This window comes from Bombina bombina, unplaced genomic scaffold (assembly GCF_027579735.1).
Source record: "Bombina bombina isolate aBomBom1 unplaced genomic scaffold, aBomBom1.pri scaffold_1267, whole genome shotgun sequence".
Taxonomy (NCBI): Eukaryota; Metazoa; Chordata; class Amphibia; order Anura; family Bombinatoridae; genus Bombina; species Bombina bombina.
In genome coordinates this window covers 3,085-30,814 of record NW_026513128.1, presented here as the reverse complement: position 1 = coordinate 30,814, position 27,730 = coordinate 3,085, and the positions used below count along the sequence as shown (strand labels likewise).

At 43.0% G+C, this 27,730-nt stretch overlaps 1 protein-coding gene across 1 annotated transcript in view; it reads right to left on the bottom strand.

Annotated features, from left to right (window-relative positions):
• The window catches only part of LOC128644721 (very-long-chain (3R)-3-hydroxyacyl-CoA dehydratase 3-like), a gene marked incomplete at both ends in the record, with an annotated part of 30,237 nt that extends 14,612 nt beyond the window's left edge, over positions 1–15,625 (bottom strand). The window contains 3 exons of the mRNA XM_053697242.1: positions 4,303–4,409; positions 7,973–8,085; positions 15,485–15,625. Of these exons, the coding sequence (XP_053553217.1) occupies positions 4,303–4,409; positions 7,973–8,085; positions 15,485–15,625 (361 nt within the window). The remainder of the gene's footprint in view (positions 1–4,302; positions 4,410–7,972; positions 8,086–15,484) is intronic.
• Between the last annotated feature and the right edge of the window lie 12,105 nt (positions 15,626–27,730).

Here is a 27,730-nt window from a genome sequence, read left to right as displayed (position 1 = left end):
GAGATCTATCTACGGCGTCCCCCGCCTGTTGCAAATCTCTGCAAACACCTTGGGATGGAGAGACCATACACCTTGGGATGGAGAGACCATTCCCCCAGATGAAAGGATTGTCTGCTGAGGAAATCCACTTCCCAGTTGTCCACACCCGGAATGTGGATTGCTGACAGCGAGCAGTTGTGGGCCTCCGCCCACTCCAGAATCCGAGATACTTCCCTCATTGCTAGGGAGCTCCTCGTTCCCCCTGATAGTTGATGTAAGCCACCAAGGTTATGTTGTCTAATTGGAATCTGATAAACTGGGACGAACCCAGAAGAGGCCAAGCCTTCAGAGCATTGAAGATCGCTCGAAGTTCCAAAATGTTGATCGGGAGGAGGAATTCCTATCAAGTCTACAAGCCCTGTACCATCCTGGCACCCAAAACAGCTCCCCATCCTGATAGACTTGCGTTCGTAGTCAAAATCTCCCAGGATGGTCTTAAGAAGGATGTCCCTTGGGACAGGTAATCTTGACAGAGCCACCAGGACAGCGATCCCCTCGACCGGTTGTCCAGAGAAATCTGTTGAGACAGATCCGAATGATCGTCGTTCCACTGTCTCAGCATGCACAGCCGAAGTGGTCTGAGATGGATTCTGGCAAAGGGAATGATGTCCATGCTGGACACCATGAGACCAATCATCTCCATATAACGAGCCACAGAGGGCCTGAAGGAGGTCTGGAGGGCCAGACAAGCGGAAGTTAGCTTGTAACGTCTCTGGTCTGTAAGGAATATCCTCATAGATATGGAGGATATTATAGTACCCAGGAATTCCACCCTGGTACTGGGAATAAGCGAACTCTTTTCTAAGTTTATCTTCCACCCATGAGATCAAAGAACAGAAGAGATCTTGAATGGTCTTCTGCCAGACAACAGGATGGTGCTTGAACCAGAATATCGTCCAAGTATGGCGCTACTGCTATACCTCTGGTTCTGGCCACTGCAAGCAGAGCCCCTAGAACCTTTGTAAAAACTCTTGGAGCAGTAGCTAGACCAAACGGAAGTGCAATAAACTGGAAGTGTTGGTCCAGGAATGCAAACCTTAGGAACTTGAAATGTTTCTTCTGTATTGGAACGAGAAGGTAAGCATCCATCAGATCTATAGTGGTCATGAACTGTCCTTCCTGAACTAAGGGAAGGATGGACCTTATCGTTTCCATTTTGAACGAGGGGACAGATAGGAATGTGTTTAAGCACTTTAGGTCCAGAATCGGGCAGAAAGTTCCCTCTTTCTTTGGGACCACAAAAGGGTTGGAATAGTACCCCAGACCTCTTTCTGCAAGAGGTACCGGGACAATGACTCCTAGGGAAGAGAGATCCCTCACGCACCCCAGAAAGGCTTCTCTCTTTCCTGGCCTTGAAGACAGGTTTGAGAGGAGGAATCTGCCCCTGGCACCTTTGCCTCCAGTAACTGTGGAGATAATAGAGTCCAGGCCTGGACCAAATAGAATCTTTCCCTTAAATAAGAGGGAAAGAAGTCATGTCCGCAGACCAGGACTTCAGCCAGAGTGCCCTACGGGCTTGAACAGAAAAAGCTGAAGCCTTGGCATTCAGGCGAATAATTTGCATATTTGCATCACAAATAAAATAAATTAGCCACCCTTAAGGTCTGAATTCTATCAACTCTGATAAGGAGTCGCACCAGTAGGTAGCCGCTACCGGTTGAAACAAATGACCCTTATGTTGAAACATCTTTCTTAGAGTTTCTATCTTCTTATCCATGGGCTCTTTAAACTAAGAACTATCCTCAAGCGGGATAGTAGTGTGTTTAGCAAGCGTGGAGATAGCGCCATCCTCCTTGGGGATAGAACCCCACAACTCCAATTGAGAGTCCAGGAAACAATTTTTTAAAGGAAGAGGAAAATGAAGAACCAATTATTTCTCATTCATTCTTAATAATGTTCACCATCTTTACAGGAACCGGGAAAGTTAGTGGTACAACCCTGTCCTCGTAGACCTTATCTAATTTAGGAATCAAAGGTTCCTCAGGCAATTTGATCTCTGGAACCTCTAACAAAGCCAAAACTTCCTTCAGCAGAAAGCGTAAATGCTCAATCCTAAATCTAAAGTCTGGTTCCTCCGCAGCTGAAGGCTTAGAGGCAGCAGATTCTGACCCAGAAAGAGCACCCTCTGAAGTATCAGAGGCGCCTTCATCATCAGATAATCTCGTATCGGATAAATCCTATAAGCTAGTAGACCAGTGATATGCAACCTTTTTTTTGCCGTGGCACACTTTTTTACATTAAAGAAATCCTGTGGCACACCACCATCCCAAAATTTTACAAAATCACACATTGTAGCCTAATACAGGAGATATATATATATATATATATATATATATATATATATATATATATATATACATACACACACACATACACACACTGTACTGTGCTGTCATGCCTCCTACAAACTATACATGACATATTGACATTCATTCACCAACAATCTTAATGATTGTCTGTGAATGAATGTCAATGTCATGGTTGTAAATTATGCCTGATGAGCCTGTCACATACCTCCCAATATTTCAAAATTTGAAAGAGGGACACTCCCGCACTGTTGTCAGTCTGCCGCGGCACACCTGAGGATCTCTCACGGCACACTAGTGTGCCACGGCACACTGGTTGAAAAACACTGTAGTAGACGACCCCTGGGAAGGATAGCAATATTTGACCTTTCGATTGCGCTTAGCAGGGCTAGGTAAAGCACTGAAGGCCGCAGACACTGCCGTTTGTAACTGCTCACTAAAGTCTGGCGGTAAAAGGGCCTCTCCAGATGGAGGATTAGGAGTGCTACGGGAAGCTTCATGTGTATTAGGAGATGACTGTAGGGTGCGCATCTCACAGGATGGAGAATCCTCAGAGGTGGACGGCTCAGTGGTAAACATATTAACTTTCTTTGACATGATTACTTTATCAAGGCATGTGGAACATAATTGAGCAGGTGGGTATACCGTGGCCTCCTCACAATATAGACAGGTATTAGACCAAGGTAAAGAGGGAGTACCCTCTAACGCATCAGAATCCTCCATAGCTTGCGCTAACAAAGCAGGCTATACATTACTAAGAAAAAAATGGCACCTTTATACCCCCAATGGCTGGGGCACTCACCATCTCCTATGAACCAGGCCAAACAGAGAAACCACTTCTTCTCCGGTAAACTGCACTGTCAGGAAAGGGGAAATAAGTGTGACTACACCCGGTCACATGGTGCGCAATGCTCCTGCTATACTAGTAAAAAAGCACGCCAAGCCTTTTAGGCTGCGCAGCTCCCAAAAATGAAAGTGAAAAACCCTGTATGTTCCAACATCTGCCTGAGCCTCATCTCACACATGTCGCAGCATAATCAAATAAAACTTATGTCATTAATCCCCACTGTTCAATAATCCCCCTCCGGATATTAACCCTTGATTCCATACAGATAAAAGGAGCCACACTGTGACCCTGTCTTCTTGCGTTATCATATGTATATAAAAAAATGAAACTATCTTACCGGAATCTATGCCGCGGAACAGAAACACAGCCTCTCAAGTTTGACAGTCTTGTAGTATCGCTCCTGACATGGACTTGAGTGATGGAAGCAGGCAGTGAAACTCGTCAACACTGATTGCTTAGGAGCTGTTAATATGAGTCTGGATGCATTAGCAGAAAGAAAGACTCTCCCTGCATCTCCAGACTCCAACATTCGTCAATGCTCTCACTGAGAGGCTGACAAGACTACTTAAAACTCCAGTCCTGTTTCGAAGGGCAGATACCCTCCATAAGGAACCACTCTAAATCTTCTAACACTTCTCTGCCAACCTCCTGTGACGAAAGGCAAAGAATGACTGGGATAGGAGGGAAGTGGGGGGAGTATTTAAGCCTTTGGCTGGGGTGTCTTTGCTTCATCCTGGTAGCCAGGTTCAGCATTTCCCAATAGTAAGAAATGATGCCGTGGACTCTCCTCATATTAAGAAGGAAAATAAACATGCACTAAAAATTATAACAGTTTTGCATACTACGCCAAGGACTACAAATATGCAGTAGTTAAGAATGTTCATGTCTCTATAAAGCTGTGTGGTCAAAAATAAAAAAAACACAACCCCCCCCCCCAAATGTTTTTCTATGGATGCTGCCAAAGCCAAGATACTAACAGATAGAAGGGAGAAGCAGATCATATTACAAGCCATGCAATAAAGCCAAGTAGTTGAGCTATACATCCTCTTAAAGCCAACAAAGGTTTGTGAGACCAACGTTGTTCACAAGACAAACTCATTCATGCACTACCTTCTGACAATGCTCCAAGCGGGTAGAGTGGGATCCAGATTGTGTATCTAATCCAGGTGAGCAGCTTCCACTCAGTGTCTATGCATGCCAGCATGTAGAACGGGTACCTAGGGATGGCATAAAGTTCAAACAACTTCCAGAAAACAGCAGGGTACAGATATATCTTCTGGAGAGCTAAAGGATAAGGGAAACATAACTCATTTACATAAAACACCAGTTTTTTTATACAAGTTTTTTGTTATCCTTTGTGGTATATTCATAAAAGGTCTCAGAGCAATAATGCCTATGTAATATGTGAGTACAGCTCTTATCCTCAGCACATTGAATGTTAGTGTGCTATGCTAGGTGTCTTTTTTGAGGATTGCTACTTCAGTTTTTTGAGGACAGACATGAAAAAAAAAAAAAAAAAAAATCATGTCAGACAGGTATGAAAGAATAAAAACTTACAACAGAATTGCAAAGAGCCTGAATGGCAAAATTAAAACACACTCTAGGACTGTCCTCATTTTTCCCTGTATTCATCAAGAGACCTCTCTTGGGTCCTATGTGGCAATATAAAATATAGGGATTGTTTAAGGCTAGGCTTATGCTAGTCTGTATTCAAGATTACTACTGTGAAGCTATATTATTAAAAGTGGTGTAGTGAATGCAAATGTAAAAGTCAGAAATGGCATAAAAACAGCACTGTGCAAGTATAACTTTCTGGAAAAGGTGAAGAATCCTTAGATATTTGAAATGGCAGGCCGAAAGGGGTGTGGCCTACACTTCATAATTTTTGATTAACACTTTGATGACCGGTTAATATGTCTACAATCGGAACAACTGAGAAATGGGCAACAACGTTCCGATGTAAACAAATTGAAATCCTGCAATTGTGCATGCGATCGGGTCAGAGGGGCGTCCCTATGATGCTAGGCACGCCCTCCAGACAGCGATCCCATTCTGCAAGCGTTGTTTGCTTTAGTACAGCCAAACGGAGATTTGACACATTTCACAAATATATATTTGAATAATATGCGTCATTGCTTTATCTGCTATGTCCTTATAGCGATCTAGTGCCCAAAGGGTTGTTTGTAGATAAACTAGGAGAAGGTAACCTAAGTTACAATATGGAAGTGGCAGCACCCACTGCTTTATGGACATTAACTTTACCTTTATTTTTTAAATATTTAACAACCAATACATTTTTAAAAAATACACATACAAATTATTCTCAGGCTAATCTGTGTTCTGAATTCATCATTCAAGCAATGATTTATTTAGTGTTTAATGTCCCTTTAAGTATTTTTGTACATTAATACAGAGGAGTGGCTATTACTGCAGATATAAAAAATATTTATAAAAGTCTATTAAGAGTTTGTTTTGCAAGAAAATATAACCATAAACAGACAACTAGAGAACCTATTTAGTTTGCTTTCTGGAACATAAATGTAAATGATAACATATGCTGCAGAAAGTAAGAATCAGTGAGTTCAAATTAAACCCACACTGGTTGCAAGAGCAATTCCCATCATAACAGAAATAGGGCATATACACAATGAACATTTCTGGGTGAGAACAATAATAAAATAAGTTTCTGGTTTGTGCTCAGGGGTGTCCATGAAGATAGTAAATAGACCATACTAAAGAAATGGAAGGTCTTGGTTTTGTATTAGTGAAGAATGGTTTTAGAAGCTGCAGAGATCATGACGGAACAAACAATGTATGGGTCAGTAGTCTTAAAGAATATATAAGTCTTGATCTGTAACTATTTTCGTGACTGACAAATGTGTAATCCAGACCTTTGCAGAGATCCGAGAGTCCCTTTCATATGCGTGTTGAGGTATAATCTTTGTCGGGTTCAGGCTTACCCTTTGTGAGTATCCCAATGGTCCGGTGGATGCATGACCCAAATACCTCTGGTCAGAAGGGAGCATATGTGTACCAGTATATAGGTGTATTGACATGATCAGTTGTGTAATTCCGAGGGTTAGGATATGTCTTGTTGTACTGTGGTTCTCTTGGTATAGCGAAGGAGATATTCTGTCATTGCAGTTCTCAATGCTTTACCCGGTGTAATACCATGCCTGCTGTGGAATCAATATTAGGTAAGGGCTTTGTGCAAAAGGCCCTGGGATAATATCAAATATTATGTGTTCTGCAATGTAATCCAGCGGTGCTCTGACAAGCAGGGATTACAGGAGGTTTTCTATTTTCATGTAGTACTGGTCAATGCGTTCTACTAGGCTCTCTCCCCACGCTGATGCCATCTCTAATATAATCAGTAGTGGGTCTAATGTTATTGAGCCAATGATCCTTAAATTTGCAAATTTTACAGAGAAAGTCTAAGTGCTGTGATGTTCAGTAACTGAGTAACCATGGAGTAAGTCACCACTAAGGCCTTTATCCTGCAAACCAGGACTCCCAAGTCATACAAAGCAAATAAAGGTATTATTAGATCAACAAGCTGTGCATTGATAATAGAATAGATAATTCTGGTATTGATGCTTTAGTTTAACGCTTATAATCAGAGGATTGTACGTTAGAGCCTGTGGAAGTGCATCCTTTTGGAATTGCTGCACGGCCATGCCCACCCCTATTGATAAAGGTTTTACATTTAACCATTTCTCTGCTAAGCTTTTTTTCACCCCAGTGCTGAGCCAATTTTGAGCTTTGTATCCTATCTACATTTAAACACTATTGTATGTTATCCACACAAATTATAAAGTGTTTTTTCGGCAGGCCCAAATGATTCACACTATACCATTATTATATTTATAATTGACATGACATGAGAGGTTGCAAAAATATAAATATATTTAAAACAAAGAAAAAAAGTGTTGCTTAGATTTTAGTAAATAATATTGAAAAATGGCCCAGAGACCACTGCTGTTACTGCGATCACTAAATTGTGATCAAGGGTAACCACAAGAGAAATAGGGGCCCATACAGGCTTTTGGGGGTTATAAAATAAATAGAGGCTCCATTGTTTATTGCAAGGTGTCTACTGTCACCACAGTGGTCACCTGACTATACAGACAAAAATCATATCTTTGAGAGAGAGGGACTTGTCTACTAGAAAATAAACTGTATAAGGGGTCTCTAGATTGTATTTTTAAATGCATTACATTTTCTATTTAGAGATACACCTTTTATTGTCCTCAAACAGAAAAAAAAAATAGGATTCTCACATCTGCATTAAAAGAGGTTAAAGGGACATTATACACTTATTTTTTCTTTGCATAAATGTTTTGTAGATAATCTATTTATATAGCCCATAAAGTTTTTTTTTTAAATGTATAGTTTTGCTTATTTTTAAATAACATTGCTCTGATTTTCAGACTCCTAACCAAGCCCCAAAGTTTTATGTGAATACCGTCAGCTACCTACTCCAGCTTGCTCCTGTTTGTGTAAAGGGTCTTTTCATATGCAAAAGAAGGGGGAGGGGGGGGGAGTGTCTTATTTGTCACTTGCAGTGGGCTTTCCAGCTACCTTTTCAACAGAGCCAAACTGACAGCTTCTAAGTAAGTTTTTAAACAGTTTTATACTGGATTTTTATATCAGTATCTGTGCATATTATTCTTTATAGTAGTGTCTATTACATGCAGTTATATGAAAATGAGTGTATACTGTCCCTTTAAGCAGGTGTGGTAACTGGAGCCAGTATAGGCAAAGTAGAAGTAACCCTCACCTGAAGACCTCAATTGTGCTCCACAGGTAGAATATGAAGAAGACCACACCCTTTGTCTGCATCTCCTCCAGGTTTCCAAGGATGATAAATAAGATGAAATTTCTGCCCAGGACCTGAAAAGAAATAAAAGGGAACTGTGTATGTGCTATATATTTTGCTTGACCACATAGTGCTAGGATTCCTGCACTAAGGAAATGGTAAAATAAGGAGTTGTAGTGTGTAACGTTGGGAAATTGAGGTAATCATGAAATGGCATCTCAGAAGAAGAGTTACAACAGGCTAATGAAAAAAACCCCATAAATTATGCTTACCTGATAATTTAATTTCCATCGAGGCAAGGAGAGTCCACGGCTTCATTGATTACTGTTGGGAATTAAGAACCTGGCCACCAGGAGGAGGCAAAGACACCCCAGCCAAAGGCTTGAATACCTCTCCCACTTCCCTCATCCTCCAGTCATTCTGCCGAGGGAACCAGGAACAGTAGGAGAAATATCAGGGTATAAATGGTGCCAGAAGAGTATTAAACTTAGGTCCGCCCATCGGAGATACGGGCGGGAGCCGTGGACTCTCCTCCCCTCAATAGAAATTAAATTATCAGGTAAGCATAATTTATGTTTTTCATCTAAAGGGGAGGAGAGTCCATGGCTTTATTCATTACTGTTGGGAACATATTCCCAAGCTCTAGAGGACACTGAATGAAACCGGGAGGGTAAAAAGGCGGACCCTAATCAGAGGGCACCACAGCCTGCAAAACCTCTCTCCCCAAAACAGCTTCCACAGAAGCAAAAACGTCAAACTTGTAAAACTTTGTAAGAGTGTGTAAGGAGGACCAAGTAGCCGCCTTACAAATTTGCTCCATAGGAGGCCTCATTCTTGAAGGCCCAAGGCGAAGCCACAGCTCTAGTTGAATGAGCCATGATCCTCTGAGGAGGCTTATGTCCTGCTGTCTCATAAGCGAAGCGAATCATACTCCTCAACCAAAAAGACAGAGAAGTAGCAGAGGCCCTTTGCCCCTTGTGCTTCCCAGAATACACCACACACAAAAAAGAGATGTAGACTATCTGAAATCCTTGGTAGCCTGAAGATAAAACTTCAAGGCACGAACCACATCCAGGTTATGAAGTAACCTCTCCTTCGAAGAAGAAGGGTTAGGACACAAAGAAGGAACATTTCCTGATTGATGTTACGGTTGGACACCACCTTGGGGCGAAACCCCAACCCAGTGTGCAGTACAGCCTTATCCGCATGAAACACCAGATAAGAAGGGTCACATTGCAAGGCAGCTAGCGCTCTGCGTGCCGATGCAATAGCCAACAGAAAGAGAACCTTTCAGGACAGAATCTTAAATGTCTCTGGAATGCATAGGTTCAAACGGAACCCTCTGCAAAACCTTAAGGACTAAGTTTAAGCTCCAATGCGGAGCCGACTGCCTAAAGACAGGTCTGATTCTAGACAGAGCCTGAACAAAAGTTTGGATGTCAGGGAGCTCAGCGAGTCTCCTATGCAACAAGACTGATAATGCCGAAATCTGTCCCTTTAAAAAGGAACTAGCAGCAAAACCCTTCTCCAAACCATCCTGGAGAAAGGACAGAATCCTGGCTACCTTCACCTTATGCCAAGGATATCCATGCTTCTCACACCAAGACAAGTCCTCCACACCTTATGGTAGATGTGACGAGTGACTGGCTACCTTGCCTGAATTAGAGGATCAATCACACTTTCAGAAAAGCCTCTCTTGGCTAAGACTAGGCGTTCAATCTCCACGCAGTCAGCCTCAGAAAATCTAGATTTTGATGCTGAAAGAGGCCCTGTGACAGCAGATCCCTGCGACAGGGTAACCTCCATGGCGGAGAGGATAACATTCCCACCAGATCCACAAACCACGTCCTCTGCGGTCACAAAGGAGCAATCAGAATGGCCGAGGCCTGCTCCTGTTTGATGCATGCCACTATGCGAGGTAGAAGTGGTAATGGAGGAAAAATGTAAGCTAGGCTGAATCCCCAAGGAACCACTAAGGCATCTATCAGCTCTGCCTGGGGATCCCTGGACCTCGACCCGTATCGAGGTAGTTTGCAATTGAGTCTGGACGCCATGAGATCTATCTCCGGCGTTCCCCATCAGTGACAAATCTCCGCAAACACTTTGGGGTGAAGAGACCATTCCCCCGGGTGGAAGGACTGTCTGCTGAGAAAGTCCACTTCCGAGTTATCCACACCTGGAATGTGAATTTGCTGAGAGTGAGCATTTGTGGGACTCCGCCCACTCCAGAATCCAAGACACCTCCCTCATCGCAAGGGAACTCCTTGTACCCCTCTGATGGTTGATATAAGCCACCAAGGTAATGTTGTTGATCTGGAATCTAATGAAACTGACCGACCCCAGAGAAGGCTAAGGCTTCAGAGCATTGAAGATTGCTCGTAGTTCTAGGATGTTGATCGGAAGGAGAGACTCCTCCCTGGACCACTTTGCTTGTGCCATTCCTGGCACCCCAAACAGGGATCTCTCCTCGGGCGTATGTGATCTGAACCCTATCCTGTAACCCTGGGAGACAACAACTTCTAGCACCCAAGGGTCCTGAACGACCTGCAACCATGTGTCTGAGAATAGAGATAATCTGCCCCCTACGTGATCCGGAGACCGGTTAGGGGCCGCCCCTTCATGCCGATTTCGTCTCGGCGGGCTTCTTGCTCTGCTTGGACTTATTCCAAGACTGGGCCGGCTTCCAAGATCCCTTGGACTGGTCCGCTTTCACGGAGGGTTGCTGGCGATGGGCCTTGTCCGCACGAAAGGGACGAAAAGTAGATCCCTTAGGCTTAGCCTTCTTATCCTGTGGTAGGAAAGCTCCCTTGCCTCCCATACCCGTGGATATAATCAAATCCAATCCTGGACCGAACAGGAGCTTTAGAGGTCATGTCCGCAGACCAAGATTTTAGCTACCTTCAGCGCCTTAAATCTTCTCTTGTATCTCGTCGATAGATGTCTCTCCCTTGACCATTTCCCACAGGGATTCACAACAATATGTTGCAGCTCCAGTGACCGCCGCAACGGCCGCTGCTGGCTGAAAAACAAACCCTGTGTGCTGAAACATCTTTCTCAACATGTTTCCCAACTTTTTATCCATGGACTCCTTAAACGACAAACTATCCTCGAGGGGAATAGTCGTCCGCTTCGTGAGCATAGAAATGGCCCCATCCACCTTAGGGATGGTCCCCCACAGCTCAAGCTGAGATTCCGGAACGGGGAACAGTTTTTTAAAAGACGAAAAAGGGGAAAAGGACGACCCTAATCGCTCCCATTCATTCTTAATAATATTTGCCATCTTAACGGGAAGCAGGAAAGACTGAGGCACTACCCTGTCCTCGTATACCTTGTCAAGCTTAGGAATCGCAGTTTCCTCCGGTATCTTAGGTTCCAGAATCTCCAGAGTAGCAAGCACCTGCTGTAGCAGAAAGCGCAAATTCTCCATCCTAAACCTATAACCAGGCTCCTCCGCCACTGGAAGTTTAGATGACACGAACTCCGACCCAGAAGGGGCCTCCTCCGAAGAGTCGGAGTGGGCCTCATCATTGTATAGAGCCTCTGGATTAGCCATCGGCATGGACAAACCCTGGGCCTGGCCACTATGATAAACCTTATGCTTGCACTTAACGTGGTAAGGCATGGATGACTTTCGAAACCGCAGATTCCAGTTGGTCCGCAAAGTCTGACGGCCAACGAATCTCTCCCGAAGGAGTAACGGTTGGACCCCGGGGCACCGCATATGCAATCGGAGATGAATGTAGGGAATGCACCTCCCGGGACGAAGAACCCTAAGAGGTGGACGGCTCAGTAGTACTAGACATCCGTTTACATTTAGATGTTGTAACTTTATCAAGGCATGTGGAACATAGTTGAGCAGGCTGATCTACCAGAACCTCCTCCCAATAAACACAGGAATGAGACTTTAAGGAAGGAGAGCCCTCCAATGCAACAGAATCCTCCATCGCTTGCGCGTTTGGGTAGACTAACTTTATTTATAAAAAAAGGCACCTTTATACCACCAATGGCCGGGGCACTCACCTCCTCCTAGGACCCGGACTACAGAAACCGCTACGTCTCCTGCGCCACAGATCAACAGAGAAGGATAGGCACACCCAGTCACATGGAATGCCTGGCAGGACTGCCAAAAAAAATGTGCCAAAAAATGGCTGCGCAAAATTTCCGCAAGTATCCTGAAAGTTCCACACATTGCCAGAGCCTCATCTCGCACATAACGCAGTAATGACACAAACAATATCATGTATAAACCCACCCTGTTCAATAATCCCCCTTCCAGGAATATTAACCCTTGATTCAGTAAAGATAAAAAGGGGCCACAATGTGACCCGGTCTTCTATGTTATTATTAATAAAAAATTAAATGATCTTACCAGAATCTACGCCGTGGAACAGGAACACAGCCCTTCAAGTGTGACAGGTTAGTAGCCTCGCTCCTGACATGGACTTGAGTGAAGAAAGCAGGCAGCGAAACTAGTCAACGTTGATTGCTTATGGAGCTGTTAATATGAGTCGGGATGATTTCGCAGAAAGACTCTCCCTGCAACTCCGGACTCTAACTCTTGCCCAGGCTCTCACTGAGAGGCTGACAGGAATACTTAAAACTCCAGTCCCACTGCGAAGAGTACTACCCTCCATAAGAGACTATTCCGAAACTCCGGCACTCCTCTGCCATCCTCCTGTGACGAAAGGCAAAGAATGACTGGGGGATGAGGGAACGGGGTAAGGTATTTAAGCCTTTGGCTGGGGTGTCTTTGCCTCCTCCTGGTGGCCAGGTTCTTAATTACCAACAGTAATGAATGAAGCCGTGGACTCTCCTCCCCTTTAGATGGAAATGTGGATACATAAAAGGTGTTTAATATAAAAAAAAATGTAAATAAAAATCGGAAGCCAAGTGTTAATGAGCAGAGAGATCTAAGTCATCTAGATCAGTGTTTCTCAACCGCGGTCCTCAAGTAGCCCAACAGGCCAGATTTTCATTATAGCTGAACTAGAGCATAGGTGAAGTAATCAGCTGATGGGTGAGAGCAGGTTAGTAACCATGGTAACTGATCAGCTGATTATTTCATCTGTGCTCTAGTTCAGCTATAATGAAAATCTGGCCTGGTGGTTGAAAAACACTGTTCTAGAATATAAAAGAAACTACAGACATTAATTCTAGAAATGATCGATCTTATATTAAAGTATCACAAGTCACTGTGCTGGACTAGAACTAATCATTGTGTGTATGCGTTAAATAAAGATGTGAACGTCACAGAATCCATGTGTTTACAGCTGTGAGGAGTATTAATGCAGTTAAAAAAAAGACGTAAACAATATCAGGCTTAGTGGTTTATATGTACTTTGTGCCATTAGAAAGATTGAACTTTTATGTTAAAGCAGGGAAAGGGTTAAGTCAATAAAGAAAATAGTTTTAATTTTTTGATTACTGTAACTTAAATCATCATTCATAACTTTCCAGCAGTTAGATTAGTTTAGAGGCTGCAGATTTAGCTTCCACATTTTTAACATAGTTCCATTTATTTTATCGTTTTCCTGTAATTTAACTTTGGAAATTGATTGATTCCTTGTTTTCACAGAGGTTCTATAAAGAAACTGATGCTTCCATGTTGGAACCTGGATTTTCTCCTTACCTATATCTTTTGCTGAGGACAATTAGGAACAGATATAAAACAAGCAATAAGAGAGAATGTGCAAACAATGGCTGTGTGGCATTGTTTGCACACTCTATTTTACTGTTTTATATCTGTCCATAACTTTCCACAGTATAAGAGACAGATAAGGGGAAAACCTAGGTGCCAAAATTGTAGCACCCATTACTTTATATAAACCAATAGTACTTTAAATAAACTAAACCTTTACACTTGTAGCTTCAATATTTAAACAGCTAATTATAAATAAAATACAGCTACATATTATTATAAAGCTAATCCTTGCTCATACATCATTAGAGTTTAATATCCCATTAACTGATGTAATACTTTTATTGCAACATATGGAGAGTTAAAAGGGACAGTAATGTCACAATTAATGACTTAGACAGAACATGTAATTTGTAACAACTTTCTAATTTACTTCTGTTACCTAATTTGTTTTGTTCTCTTGGTATCCTTTGTTGAAAGAAAAAAACCACACCTAGATAGGTTTAGGAGCAGAAATGCACTATTGGGAGCTAGCTATAATTATATGCTCCATGTCATTGGCTCACCCAATGTGTTTAGCTAGGTCCCAGTAATGCATTGTTACTCCTTCAACAAAGGATACCAGGTGAAGAAGGCAAATTTGAAAACATAAGCAAATTGTAAAATTGTTTAAAATAGGTTCTATCTGAATCATGAAAGAAAACAAAAATGGGTTTCATGTTTCTAAGTGTTCATCCTTCACATCATCTCAGTTAGCTTGTTTAATTTATTGTCCTATATAATAATGTAACTTACTTCTGGCCTGTTCTATTGCAGACCCTAACTATGTATTTACACATAGGTTAAATCCCAAAGTTGTTTCCAGCTTCTGAGCAAAACGAGGCTGGTGATTGGAAGTTCCCAATTGGCTCCATAGTGATTTGCTGCTGGGCAGCTACAATACTTGTGGCTCCTCAGTGGGACTTAAACTATGTGTTTAACCTCTTTTTGGGGGGGGGGTTAAACACACAGCAAGCTTTCTGTTAATAATGCAAAAACGACATGCAATAAAAATTACAACTTGTAATTTTTGTATGAAAATGTCCCTTTAAAGGCCATTATACTTGAAAAATGACATGATCTAATTAGTTAGAGAATGTCATTTTAAGGACTATTGACCCTGCACTTTTATGTGTTAACCCCTTAACGACAGAGGTACCCTGTATGCCGCAAGGTCGTTAAAGGGTTTCCTAGAGCAGTTTTGCCGGAAGCGGTAAAACTGTGCTACTACTGCATGCCTCACTTCTGGAGGTATGCAAATATAGCGTGGGCTTGCCGATAAGAGGGCTTGTTTAATAAGGTTATGCCGGTGGTCGTTAAGGTGTTAAAGTATTGAGTGGTACTCACATAACACAGAAACAGCCACTGATCCACAGCAGGGTCGAGCAACTAGCTCTGCTTATTTGGTAATAGCAGCAGTTTCCACTCTGTACTAGCAGTGCTCTGCGGGTCCCAAACAGTACTTTAACTATGTGTTTAATACATTTATGGGGGTTAACACAGAGGCACAGGGTCGCTAGTCTTTAAATGACATGCTCTAAGGAATTAGAGCATGTCATTTTATAAATAAAATTGCCCTTTAAATGCAAGGTGATGCTACGGAAATCATGCTAAGTCAACTTTTTCATATTTTTACAAGTTATTTTTATCCCATTAGAAGACTTTTTTAATGTTAAATGAGCATGAAAATGCAGAATATCACAGAAATACTCTTTTTAAAAGGTCATAAACCTATGGCTAATATTTGTTAACCTTGTTCCCCAAACCACATTAAGATAGTGATAGTCTCATAATACCTGCATCACAGCTGGTACAACTCCTGTTTTCACCAATCCTATTAAGGGATTTATAATCTCCAAAAGAGCCAAGGCTTGGCAGTAATACATCATGTCTGCCATAGTGTGAAATGTGTCATAGAAGGAGTCTGTAAAGAGAATCAAGGGAGAAAGTATTGAATAAAACCATTGAGCAAAACAGACAAATTAGGTTATTTTATTTAGATTGATGAATTTTAAATGGATACTAAACCCACATTTTCTTTCATGATTCAAATAGAGCATGCAATTTTAAGCAACTTTCTAATTTACTCCTATTATCAATTTTTCAAGCGCTACCCAGGTGCTGAACCAAAAATGGGCTGGCTCCTAAGATTACATTCTTGCTTTTCAAATAAAGATAGCAAGAGAACAAAGAAAAAAATTATAGGATTGTCACGAATACCTCATGATTTAGCTGCCAAGGGGTTAATTCTCTTTACCCTGTGAGCTAAAAATCATTTGTTTTTTCAAAAAGAACTGTTTCTTATGTTTCTTTGTGTTTCCTTTGAAATTCCAGGCCCCCTCATAAAGCCTTTGTAGTATACAGGAACAGACCATTATGGCTCAAACTGTCAGCAGAGGGCATGATACAGAACAGTGCCTCTGCACAAAAACTGATAAGGTCAATAAAGGGACATGGGTTTCATGTAGTATAATGTTTTAAACATGTTATGACAGTAAATGAAGGTAAATATGACAACCCTGTCATATTTGATATCAAACTGATTTGCACAATGAAACCAAAAGATTGCCTTCCTGCTTATATGAAAAACAGAATTTATGCTTACCTGATAAATTACTTTCTCCAACGGTGTGTCCGGTCCACGGCGTCATCCATTACTTGTGGGAAATATTCTCCCCCACAGGGAAAGGCAAGGAGAGCACACAGCAAGAGCTGTCCATATAGCTCCCCCTCTGGCTCCGCCCCCCAGTCATTCGACCGACGGTTAGGAGAAAAAGGAGAAACTATAGGGTGCCGTGGTGACTGTAGTGTATAAAGAAAACATTTTTCAACCTGATTAGCAAACCAGGGCGGGCCGTGGACCGGACACACCGTTGGAGAAAGTAATTTATCAGGTAAGCATAAATTCTGTTTTCTCCAACATTGGTGTGTCCGGTCCACGGCGTCATCCATTACTTGTGGGAACCAATACCAAAGCTTTAGGACACGGATGAAGGGAGGGAGCAAATCGGGTTACCTAAATGGAAGGCACCACGGCTTGCAAAACCTTTCTCCCAAAAATAGCCTCCGAAGAAACATAAGTATCAAATTTGTAGAATTTGGAAAAGTGTGCAGAGAGGACCAAGTCGCTGCCTTACATATCTGATCAACAGAAGCCTCGTTCTTGTAGGCCCAAGTGGAAGCCACAGCCTTAGTAGAGTGAGCTGTGATTCAGTCAGGAGGTTGCCGTCCGGCAGTCTCATAAGCCAATCGGATAATGCTTTTCAGCCAGAAAGAGAGAGAGGTAGCAGTAGCTTTTTGACCTCTCCTCTTATCAGAGTAAACGACAAACAAAGATGAGGTTTGTCTAAAATCTTTTGTTGCTTCTAAGTAGAACTTTAAAGCACGAACAACATCTAAATTGTGTAATAAAACGTTCCTTCTTTGAAACTGGATTCGGACACAGAGAAGGAACAACTATTTCCTGGTTAATATTCTTGTTGGAAAAAACTTTTGGAAGAAAACCAGGCTTAGTACGCAAAACAACCTTATCTGAATGGAAAACCAGATAGGGTGGATTACATTGCAAAGCAGATAATTCAGAAACTCTTCTAGCAGAAGAAATAGCAACCAAAAACAGAACTTTCCAAGATAATAACTTAATATCTATGGAATGTAAAGGTTCAAACGGAACCCCTTGAAGAACTGAAAGAACTAAATTTAGACTCCAAGGAGGAGTTATGGGTCTGTAAACAGGCTTGATTCTAACCAAAGCCTGAACAAAAGCTTGTACATTTGTCACAGCTGCCAGTCGTTTGTGTAACAAGACAGATAAAGCAGAAATCTGTCCTTTTAGAGAACTAGCTGACAACCCTTTATCCAAACCTTCTTTGAGAAAGTTGAGAATCTTTGGAATTTTAATCTTACTCCAGGAGAATCCCTTGGATTCACACCAGCAGATATATTTTTTCCATATTTTATGGTAAATCTTTCTAGTCACAGGTTTTCTGGCTTGGACCAGAGTATCTATCACAGAATTCGAAAACCCACGCTTGGATAAAATCAAGCGTTCAATTTCCAAGCAGTCAGCTGCAGAGAAACTAGATTTGGATGTTCGAATGGACCTTGTACTAGAAGATCCTGTCTCAAAGGTAGCTTCCATGGTGGAGCCGATGACATATTCACCAGGTCTGCATACCAAGTCCTGCGTGGCCACGCAGGAGCTATCAGAATCACAGAGGCTTTCTCCTGTTTGATCCTGGCTATGAGCCTGGGAAGGAGAGGAAACGGTGGAAACACATACGCTAGGTTGAACGACCAAGGCGCCACTAATGCATCCACTAGAGTCGCCTTGGGATCCCTGGATCTGGACCCGTAGCAAGGAATCGAAGTTCTGACGGGACGCCATTAGATCCATGTCTGGAATGCCCCATAATTGGGTTAACTGAGCAAAGACCTCCGGGTGGAGTTCCCACTCCCCCGGATGGAAAGTCTGACGACTCAAATAGTCCGCTTCCCAGTTGTCTACTCCTGGGATGTGAATAGCAGATAGATGGCAGGAGTGATTCTCTGCCCATTGGATAATCTTGGTTACTTCCTTCATCGCTAGGGAACTCTTTGTTCCCCCCTGATGATTGATGTACGCAACAGTCGTTATGTTGTCCGACTGAAATCTTATGAACCTGGCTTCTGCTAGCTGAGGCCAAGCCAGGAGCGCATAGAATATTGCTCTTAGTTCCAAAATGTTTATCGGGAGAAGCGACTCTTCCCGAGACCATAGGCCCTGAGCTTTCAGGGAGTCCTAGACCGCGCCCCACCCCAAGAGGCTGGCGTCGGTCGTGACGATGACCCACTCCGGTCTGCGGAAACTCATTCCCTGAGACAGGTGATCCTGGGTCAACCACCAGAGAAGTGAGTCCCTGGTTACCTGGTCTACTTGAATTTGGGGAGACAAGTCTGTATAGTCCCCATTCCACTGATTGAGCATGCACAGCTGTAATGGTCTTAGATGAATTCGAGCAAAAGGAACCACGTCCATTGCTGCGACCATTAGTCCTATTACTTCCATGCACTGAGCTATGGAGGATTGAGGAATAGAATGAAGAACTCGACAAACGTTTAGAAGCTTTAGCTTTCTGACTTCTGTCAGACAGATCTTCATTTCCACAGAATCTATTATTGTTCCCAGAAAAGGAACCCTTGTGGACGGTGACAGTGAACTCTTTTCTATGTTCACCTTCCACCTGTGAGATCTGAGAAAAGCCAACACAATGTCTGTGTGGGCCCTTGCTTTGGAAAGAGACGACGCTTGGATTAGGATGTCGTCTAGATAAGGTGCTACAGCAATGCCCCTCGGCCTTAGGACCGCTAGAAGGGACCCTAGCACCTTTGTGAAAATTCTGGGAGCGGTGGCTAAACCGAATGGAAGAGCCCCGAACTGGTAATGTTTGTCCAGAAAGGCGAACCTCAGGAACTGATGTTGAGTTTTGTGGATTGGAATATGTAGATACGCATCCTTTAGATCCACGGTAGTCAAATATTGACCCTGCTGGATTGTTGGCAAGATTGTCCGAATGGTTTCCATTTTGAAGGATGGAACTCTGAGGAACTTGTTTAATATCTTTAAATCCAGAATTGGCCTGAAAGTTCCCTCTTTTTTGGGAACCACAAACAGGTTTGAGTAAAAACCTAGACCTTGTTCCCCGGAGGGGACTGGGTTTATCACTCCCATCTTTGATAGGTCTCTTACACAATGTAAGAATGCCTGTTTCTTTATCTGGTCTGAAGATAAGCGAGACAGGTGGAACCTTCCCCTTGGAGGAAGTCCCTTGAACTCTAGCAGGTATCCCTTGGAGACTCTCTCTAGTGCCCAGGGATCCGGAACATCTCTTGCCCAAGCCTGAGCGAAGAGAGATAGTCTGCCCCCTACCAGATCCGGTCCCAGATCAGGGGCTACCCCTTCATGCTGTCTTGGTAGCAGCAGCAGGTTTCTTGGTCTGTTTACCCTTGTTCCAGCCTTGCATGGGCTTCCAAGCGGGTTTGGGCTGGGCCGCGTTACCTTCTTGTCTAGCAGCAGTGGAGTTATTAGCCGGTCCGTTGCTGAAATAGCGAAAGGAACGAAAATTAGACTTGTTCTTAGCCTTAAAAGGCCTATCCTGTGGGAGGGCATGGCCCTTACCCCCAGTGATGTCTGAAATAATTTACTTCAATTCCAGCCCAAAAAGGGTCTTACCCTTGAAAGGAATATTAAGTAACTTAGAGAAAAGAAAAAGGAAAGCAGCGCTTTACATACACCTTTACAATATTACCACAAGTCTTAGATACAGACTTCTCTTCTGTGGAGCAAAAAAACAATACAGGTGTTTCCACCCCCAATCAGTGTTCTAAGCCACTCGATCCTGATGCAGCCGCTCTCGTCCTGTGTCTCTCTCCCCACACTGGATATGACGTGATCAAAAAATAGCTGTGAAGTAAGAACAGCGCAGGAGAACCGAGATTCAAGGTAGTAGTTTTATTGATACAAATACAAGACACACAACGATTCCTACTTACAAACGGTAGGTTTTAAAAGAGCCTTTCACAATCTATGATGTGAATCTATGAGCAGAAACTGCTCTTGATAAAGCCCGGGCGTACACCGGGGGAAACGCGTCGAGCTATCCATATGGTTTAAAGAAGTTACTGAAAAAAAGCTTCCCACCGCGACCTAAGCTGTGTGCAGCTCCTTGACAAAAAGTGAGACATACCTGCCAGCTGTGGTCTTCCTTGCTTCTGGACTAAAGAATTGTTCACATCATAGATTGTGAAAGGCTCTTTTAAAACCTACCGTTTGTAAGTAGGAATCGTTGTGTGTCTTGTATTTGTATCAATAAAACTACTACCTTGAATCTCGGTTCTCCTGCGCTGTTCTTACTTCACAGCTATATTAAGTAACTTAGTCTTGGACGACACATCTGCCGACCAGTATTTTAGCCAAAGCGCCCTCCGCGCTACTATAGCAAAACCTGAGTTTTTCGCCGCCAATTTCGTTATTTGAAAGGCGGCATCCAATATAAAGGAATTAGCTAATTTTAATGCGCGAATTCTGTCCATGACTTCTTCATAGGAAGTCTCTTTCTGGAGCGACCTTTCTAGTTCCTCGAACCAAAAGGACGCCGCTGAAGTGACAGTAATAACACACGTAGCTGGTTGAAGGATGAACCCTTGCTGAACAAAAATCTTTTTAAGCAATCCTTCTAATTTTTTATCCATAGGATCTTTGAAAGCGCAGCTGTCCTCTATAGGAATAGTGGTGCGCTTCGCTAGTGTTGAAACAGCTCCCTCAACCTTCGGGACCGTCTGCCATGCGTCCCTTCTAGGGTCTACTATGGGAAACATTTTCTTAAATATAGGAGGTGGGGCAAAGAGTACACCTGGCTTCTCCCACTCCTTTTCCACTATGTTCACTACCCTTTTGGGTATTGGAAAAGCGTCGTCGTGCACTGGGACCTCTAAAAATTTGTCCAATTTGCACAACTTCTCTGATACTACCATACAATCACAGTCATCCAGAGTAACTAATACCTCCTTTAGCAAAGCGCGGAGATGTTCTAGCTTAAACTTAAATGCTACTAAATCAGGTTCTGCCTGTTGAGAAATCTTTCCTGAGTCTGAAATTTCACCCTCAGACAGCCCTTCCCTCACAGCCAATTCCGATTGATGTGAGGGTAAAATAGATAAAGCATCGTCAGTGTCTGATTGTTCATCCCTTTTATCTGTATTTAAAGCTGAACAATCACGCTTTCTCTGAAATGCTGGCAGTTTGGATAAAAGATTTGCTATAGAATTATCCACTACTGCTGTTAATTGTTGCATAGAAATAAGCACTGGCGTGCTAGGTGTCGCCTGCGCGGGCAAAGCTGGTGTAGACACAGAAGGAGAGGATGTAGAACTATCCCCACTACCTTCATTAGATAAATCATCTTGGGCAACATTATGAAATGTAACAGAGCTGTCCTCATTTTGTTTGGACGCTATGGCACAATTATCACAAACACTCGAAGGGGGAACCACATTTGTCTCTACACACACAGAACATAGGTTATCTGATGGCACAGACATGTTAAACAGATTTAGGCAGGCAAACAATGCAATAAAAACGATTTTAAACAAAAACGTTACTGTCTCTTTAAATAATAAAATGACACTTTATTTCTGAATGTTCAAAAAACTATGAAGGCAATATCTGATTGTTCTGAAATTTGGACTCCAGTGTCTTAATGCTTAGAAAGTATTGCACAGCAAATATGGAGACTCTAGCTCTTAAAACAAGCCAACCGGAGCTAATTGTTGGATTTAACCGTTTTTATACACCACAATCCCTGCTACAGCATTGCTGCAGCTTTTACCTTTCCACAGAAATAAGCCTTCTGGAGTCACTTTCTGAGCCACAGGACCCTCTCACATGGAACTGCATGCACTGCCTTGAAATTAACTGAAGTGCCAAAATGAGGCCTCCTCCCTCAGTACACTAGAGTGAAGGGGCCTTCCTGACTAGATTTAGGTGTCTAAAGCAAGCCAGATCAATAAAAAACGTCCCCAAGTGTATATGAGCTTATAAAACATTTCAATTGCCATCATATTGTAATAAAAAACAATCAATTTGGCCCCTGACAGTGTCTACCAGCATAAAAATCAAAAAGGGGAAGCCTGTTATCTTTTTTGCTGAGGTGAAAGAAAAATGGCTTACCGTTTTCCCTGAGGGGAAAAATGACTGTCATCTAGCATTAGCCTGTGTTGTTAGAAGGAGACTAGTCATACCTGAAGCAGATAAGTCTGCAAACTGTTACCCCCAACTGAAGTTCTCTGGTTTCAACAGTCCTGCGTGGTAACAGAAATGGATTTTAGTTACTTGTGCTAAAATCATAGCCCTCTTAAACAGAAATCTTCATCACTTTTCTGTTGTAGAGTAAATAGTACAAGCCAGCACTAATTTAAAATAACAAACTCTTGATAGAAGAATAACATAATTTATGCTTACCTGATAAATTCCTTTCTCCTGTAGTGTAGTCAGTCCACGGGTCATCCATTACTTATGGAATATATCTCTTCCTAACAGGAAACTGCAAGAGAATTACCCAGCAGAGCTGCTATATAGCTCCTCCCCTCACATATCATACTCAGTCATTCGACCAAAGCAGACGAGAAAGGAGGAACCATAGGGTACAGTGGTGACTGGAGTTTAATTAAAATTTAGACCTGCCGTAAAAACAGGGCGGGCCGTGGACTGACTACACTACAGGAGAAAGGAATTTATCAGGTAAGCATAAATTATGTTTTCTCCTGTTAAGTGTAGTCAGTCCACGGGTCATCCATTACTTATGGAATACCAATACCAAAGCTAAAGTACACGGATGAAGGGAGGGACAAGGCAGGAACATTAAACAGAAGGAACCACTGCCTGAAGTACCTTTCTCCCAAAAATAGCCTCCGACGAAGCAAAAGTGTCAAATTTGTAAAATTTTGAAAAAGTGTGAAGCGAAGACCAAGTCGCAGCCTTGCAAATCTGTTCAACAGAGGCCTCATTTTTAAAGGCTTAGGTGGAAGCCACAGCTCTAGTAGAATGAGCTGTAATCCTTTCAGGAGGCTGCTGTCCAGCAGTCTCATAGGCTAAGCGTATTATGCTACGAAGCCAAAAAGAGAGAGAGGTAGCCGAAGCCTTTTGACCTCTCCTCTGTCCAGAGTAAACGACAAACAGGGAAGAAGTTTGACGAAAATCCTTAGTTGCCTGCAAATAGAATTTCAGGGCACGGACTACGTCCAGATTATGCAAAAGTCGTTCCTTCTTTGAAGAAGGGTTAGGACACAGAGATGGAACAACAATCTCTTGATTGATATTCCTGTTAGTAACTACCTTAGGTAAGAACCCAGGTTTAGTACGCAGGACTACCTTGTCTGAATGAAAAATCAGATAAGGAGAATCACAATGTAAGGCAGATAACTTAGAGACTCTTCGAGCCGAGGAAATAGCCATCAAAAACAGAACTTTCCAAGATAACAGCTTGATATCAATGGAATGAAGGGGTTCAAATGGAACGCCTTGAAGAACATTAAGAACTAAGTTTAAGCTCCACGGCGGAGCAACAGTCTTAAACACAGGCTTAATCCTAGTTAAAGCCTGACAGAAAGCCTGAACGTCTGGAACTTCAGCCAGACGTTTGTGTAGAAGAATAGACAGAGCAGAAATCTGTCCCTTTAACGAACTAGTAGATAAGCCCTTTTCTAAACCCTCTTGTAGAAAGGACAATATCCTAGGAATCCTAACCTTACTCCATGAGTAACTCTTGGATTCGCACCAATGTAAATATTTACGCCATATCTTATGGTAAATTTTTCTGGTAACAGGCTTCCTAGCCTGTATTAAGGTATCAATAACCGACTCCGAGAAGCCACGCTTTGATAGAATCAAGCGTTCAATCTCCATGCAGTCAGCCTCAGAGAAATTAGATTTGGATGCTTGAAAGGACCCTGAATTAGAAGGTCCTGTCTCAGAGGCAGAGACCACGGTGGACAGGACGACATGTCCACTAGGTCTGCATACCAGGTCCTGCGTGGCCACGCAGGCGCTATCAGAATCACCGAAGCTCTCTCCTGTTTGATCTTGGCAATCAAACGAGGAAGCATCGGGAATGGTGGAAACACATAAGCCATGTTGAAGACCCAAGGGGCTGTCAGAGCATCAATCAGCACCGCTCCCGGGTCCCTGGACCTGATTCCGTAACAAGGAAGCTTGGCATTCTGACGAGACGCCATGAGATCCAGATCTGGTTTGCCCCAATGAGGAATCAGTTGAGCAAAGACCTCCGGATGAAGCTCCCACTCCCCCGGATGAAAAGTCTGGCGACTTAGAAAATCCGCCTCCCAGTTCTCCACGCCTGGGATGTAGATCGCTGACAGGTGGCAAGAGTGAGACTCTGCCCAGCGAATTATCTTTGAGACTTCCAACATCGCTAGGGAACTTCTGGTTCCCCCTTGATGGTTGATGTAAGCCACAGTCGTGATGTTGTCCGACTGAAATCTGATGAACCTCAGAGTTGCTAACTGAGGCCAAGCTAGAAGAGCATTGAATATTGCTCTTAATTCCAGAATATTTATTGGGAGGAGTTTCTCCTCCTGAGTCCATAAACCCTGAGCTTTCAGGGAATTCCAGACTGCTCCCCAGCCTAGAAGGCTGGCGTCTGTTGTTACAATCTACCAATCTGGCCTGCGAAAGGTCATCCCCTTGGACAGATGTGGCCGAGAAAGCCACCATAGAAGAGAATCTCTGGTCTCTTGATCCAGATTTAGTAGGGGGGGACAAATCTGAGTAATCCCCGTTCCACTGACTTAGCATGCACAATTGCAGCGGTCTGAGATGCAGGCGCGCAAATGGTACTATGTCCATTGCCGCTACCATTAAGCCGATTACTTCCATGCACTGAGCTACTGACGGGTGTGGAATGGAGTGAAGGACACGGCAAGCATTTAGAAGTTTTAATAACCTGGCCTCTGTCAGGTAAATTTTCATCTCTACAGAATCTATAAGAGTCCCTAGAAAGGGAACTCTTGTAAGTGGTAATAGAGAACTCTTTTCCACGTTCACCTTCCACCCATGCGACCTCAGAAATGCCAGAACTATCTCTGTATGAGACTTGGCAGTTTGAAAACTTGACGCTTGTATCAGAATGTCGTCTAGGTACGGAGTCACCGCTATGCCTCGCGGTCTTAGAACCGCCAGAAGTGATCCTAGAATTTTTGTAAAGATTCTTGGAGCCGTAGCTAATCCGAAGGGAAGAGCTACAAACTGGTAATGCCTGTCTAGGAAGGCAAATCTCAGATACCGGTAATGGTCCTTGTGAATCGGTATGTGAAGGTAGGCATCCTTTAGATCCACTGTGGTCATGTACTGACCCTCTTGGATCATGGGAAGGATGGTTCGAATAGTTTCCATTTTGAATGATGGAACTCTTAGAAATTTGTTTAGGATTTTTAAGTCCAAGATTGGCCTGAAGGTTCCCTCTTTCTTGGGAACCACAAATAGGTTTGAATAGAATCCCTGCCCGTGTTCCGTCCGTAGAACTGGGTGGATTACCCCCATTAGTAAGAGGTTTTGTACACAGCGTAGAAACGCCTCTTTCTTTATTTGGTTTGCTGATAACCTTGAAAGATGAAATCTCCCCCGTGGAGGAGAAGTTTTGAAGTCCAGGAGATATCCCTGAGATATGATCTCCAACGCCCAGGGATCCTGGACATCTCTTGCCCAAGCCTGGGCGAAGAGAGAAAGTCTGCCCCCCACTAGATCCGTTTCCGGATAGGGGGCCCTCTCTTCATGCTGTTTTGGGGGCAGCAGCAGGTTTCTTGGCCTGCTTGCCCCTGTTCCAGGACTGGTTAACTTTCCAGCCCTGTCTGTAACGAGCAACAGCTCCTTCCTGTTTTGGAGCGGAGGAAGTTGATGCTGCTCCTGCCTTGAAGTTACGAAAGGCACGAAAATTAGACTGTTTGGCCTTTGATTTGGCCCTGTCCTGAGGTAGAGCATGGCCCTTACCTCCCGTAATGTCAGCAATAATTTCTTTCAAGCCGGGCCCGAATAAGGTCTGCCCTTTGAAAGGAATATTAAGCAATTTAGATTTAGAAGTCACGTCAGCTGACCAGGATTTAAGCCATAGCGCTCTGCGCGCTTGGATGGCGAATCCGGAGTTCTTAGCCGTAAGTTTGGTTAAATGCACAACGGCATCAGAAACAAATGCGTTAGCTAGCTTAAGTGTCTTAAGCTTGTTGATTATTTCATCCAATGGAGCTGAGCGAATGGCCTCTTCCAGAGACTCAAACCAGAATGCTGCCGCAGCAGTGACAGGCGCAATGCATGCGAGGGGCTGTAAAATAAAACCTTGTTGAACAAACATTTTCTTAAGGTAACCTAATTTTTTTATCCATTGGATCTGAAAAGGCACAACTATCCTCCACCGGGATAGTGGTACGCTTAGCTAAAGTAGAAACTGCTCCCTCCACCTTAGGGACCGTCTGCCATAAGTCTTGTGTGGTGGCGTCAATAGGAAACATTTTCCTAAATATGGGAGGAGGGGTAAAAGGCACACCCGGTCTATCCCACTCCTTGCTAATAATCTCTGTAAGCCTTTTTGGTATAGGAAATACGTCAGTACCGCATAGTATCTATCCAACCTACATAATTTCTCTGGAATTGCAACCGTGTTACAATCATTCAGAGCCGCTAATACCTCGCCTAGCAATGTGCGGAGGTTCTCTAGCTTAAATTTAAAATTGGAAATCTCTGAATCCAGTCTCCCTGGATCAGATCCGTCACCCACAGAATGAAGCTCTCCGTCCTCACGTTCTGCAAACTGTGACGCAGTATCTGACATGGCTCTCATCTCATCCGCGTACTTGGCGCCACAAAATCACGCACCTCCTGAGCGGGAGGCGAAGGTACTGACACGTGAGGAGAGTTAGTCGGCATAACTTCCCCCTCGTCGTCTGGTGATAATTTCTTTACATGTAAAGATTGACTTTTATTTAAAGTAGCATCAATGCAATTAGTACACAAATTTCTATTGGGCTCCACATTGGCCTTTAAACATAGTGAACAAAGAGATTCATCTGAGTCAGACATGTTTAAACAAACTAGCAATGAGACTAGCAAACTTGGAAATACTTTTCAAAATTAATTTACAAGCAATATAAAAAACGTTACTGTGCCTTTAAGAAGCACAGAAAAACTGACAGTTGAAATAACAATGACCAAAATAGTTATAGCAACCAAATTTTCACAGTAAATGTATTAAGTTAGCAAAGGATTGCACCCACCAGCAAATGGATGATTAACCCCTTAGTACCCAAAAACGGATAACAATTATATAATTAACGTTTTTCTCACAGTCAAATACACTGTCACAGGACTGCTGTGCCTGATTACCTCCCTCAAAATGGATTTTGAAGACCCCTGAGCTCTCTAGAGACGATCTGGATCATGGAGGATGAAGTAGACAGATTGTGACTGAATTTTTACTGCGCAAAAAAGCGCTAAAATA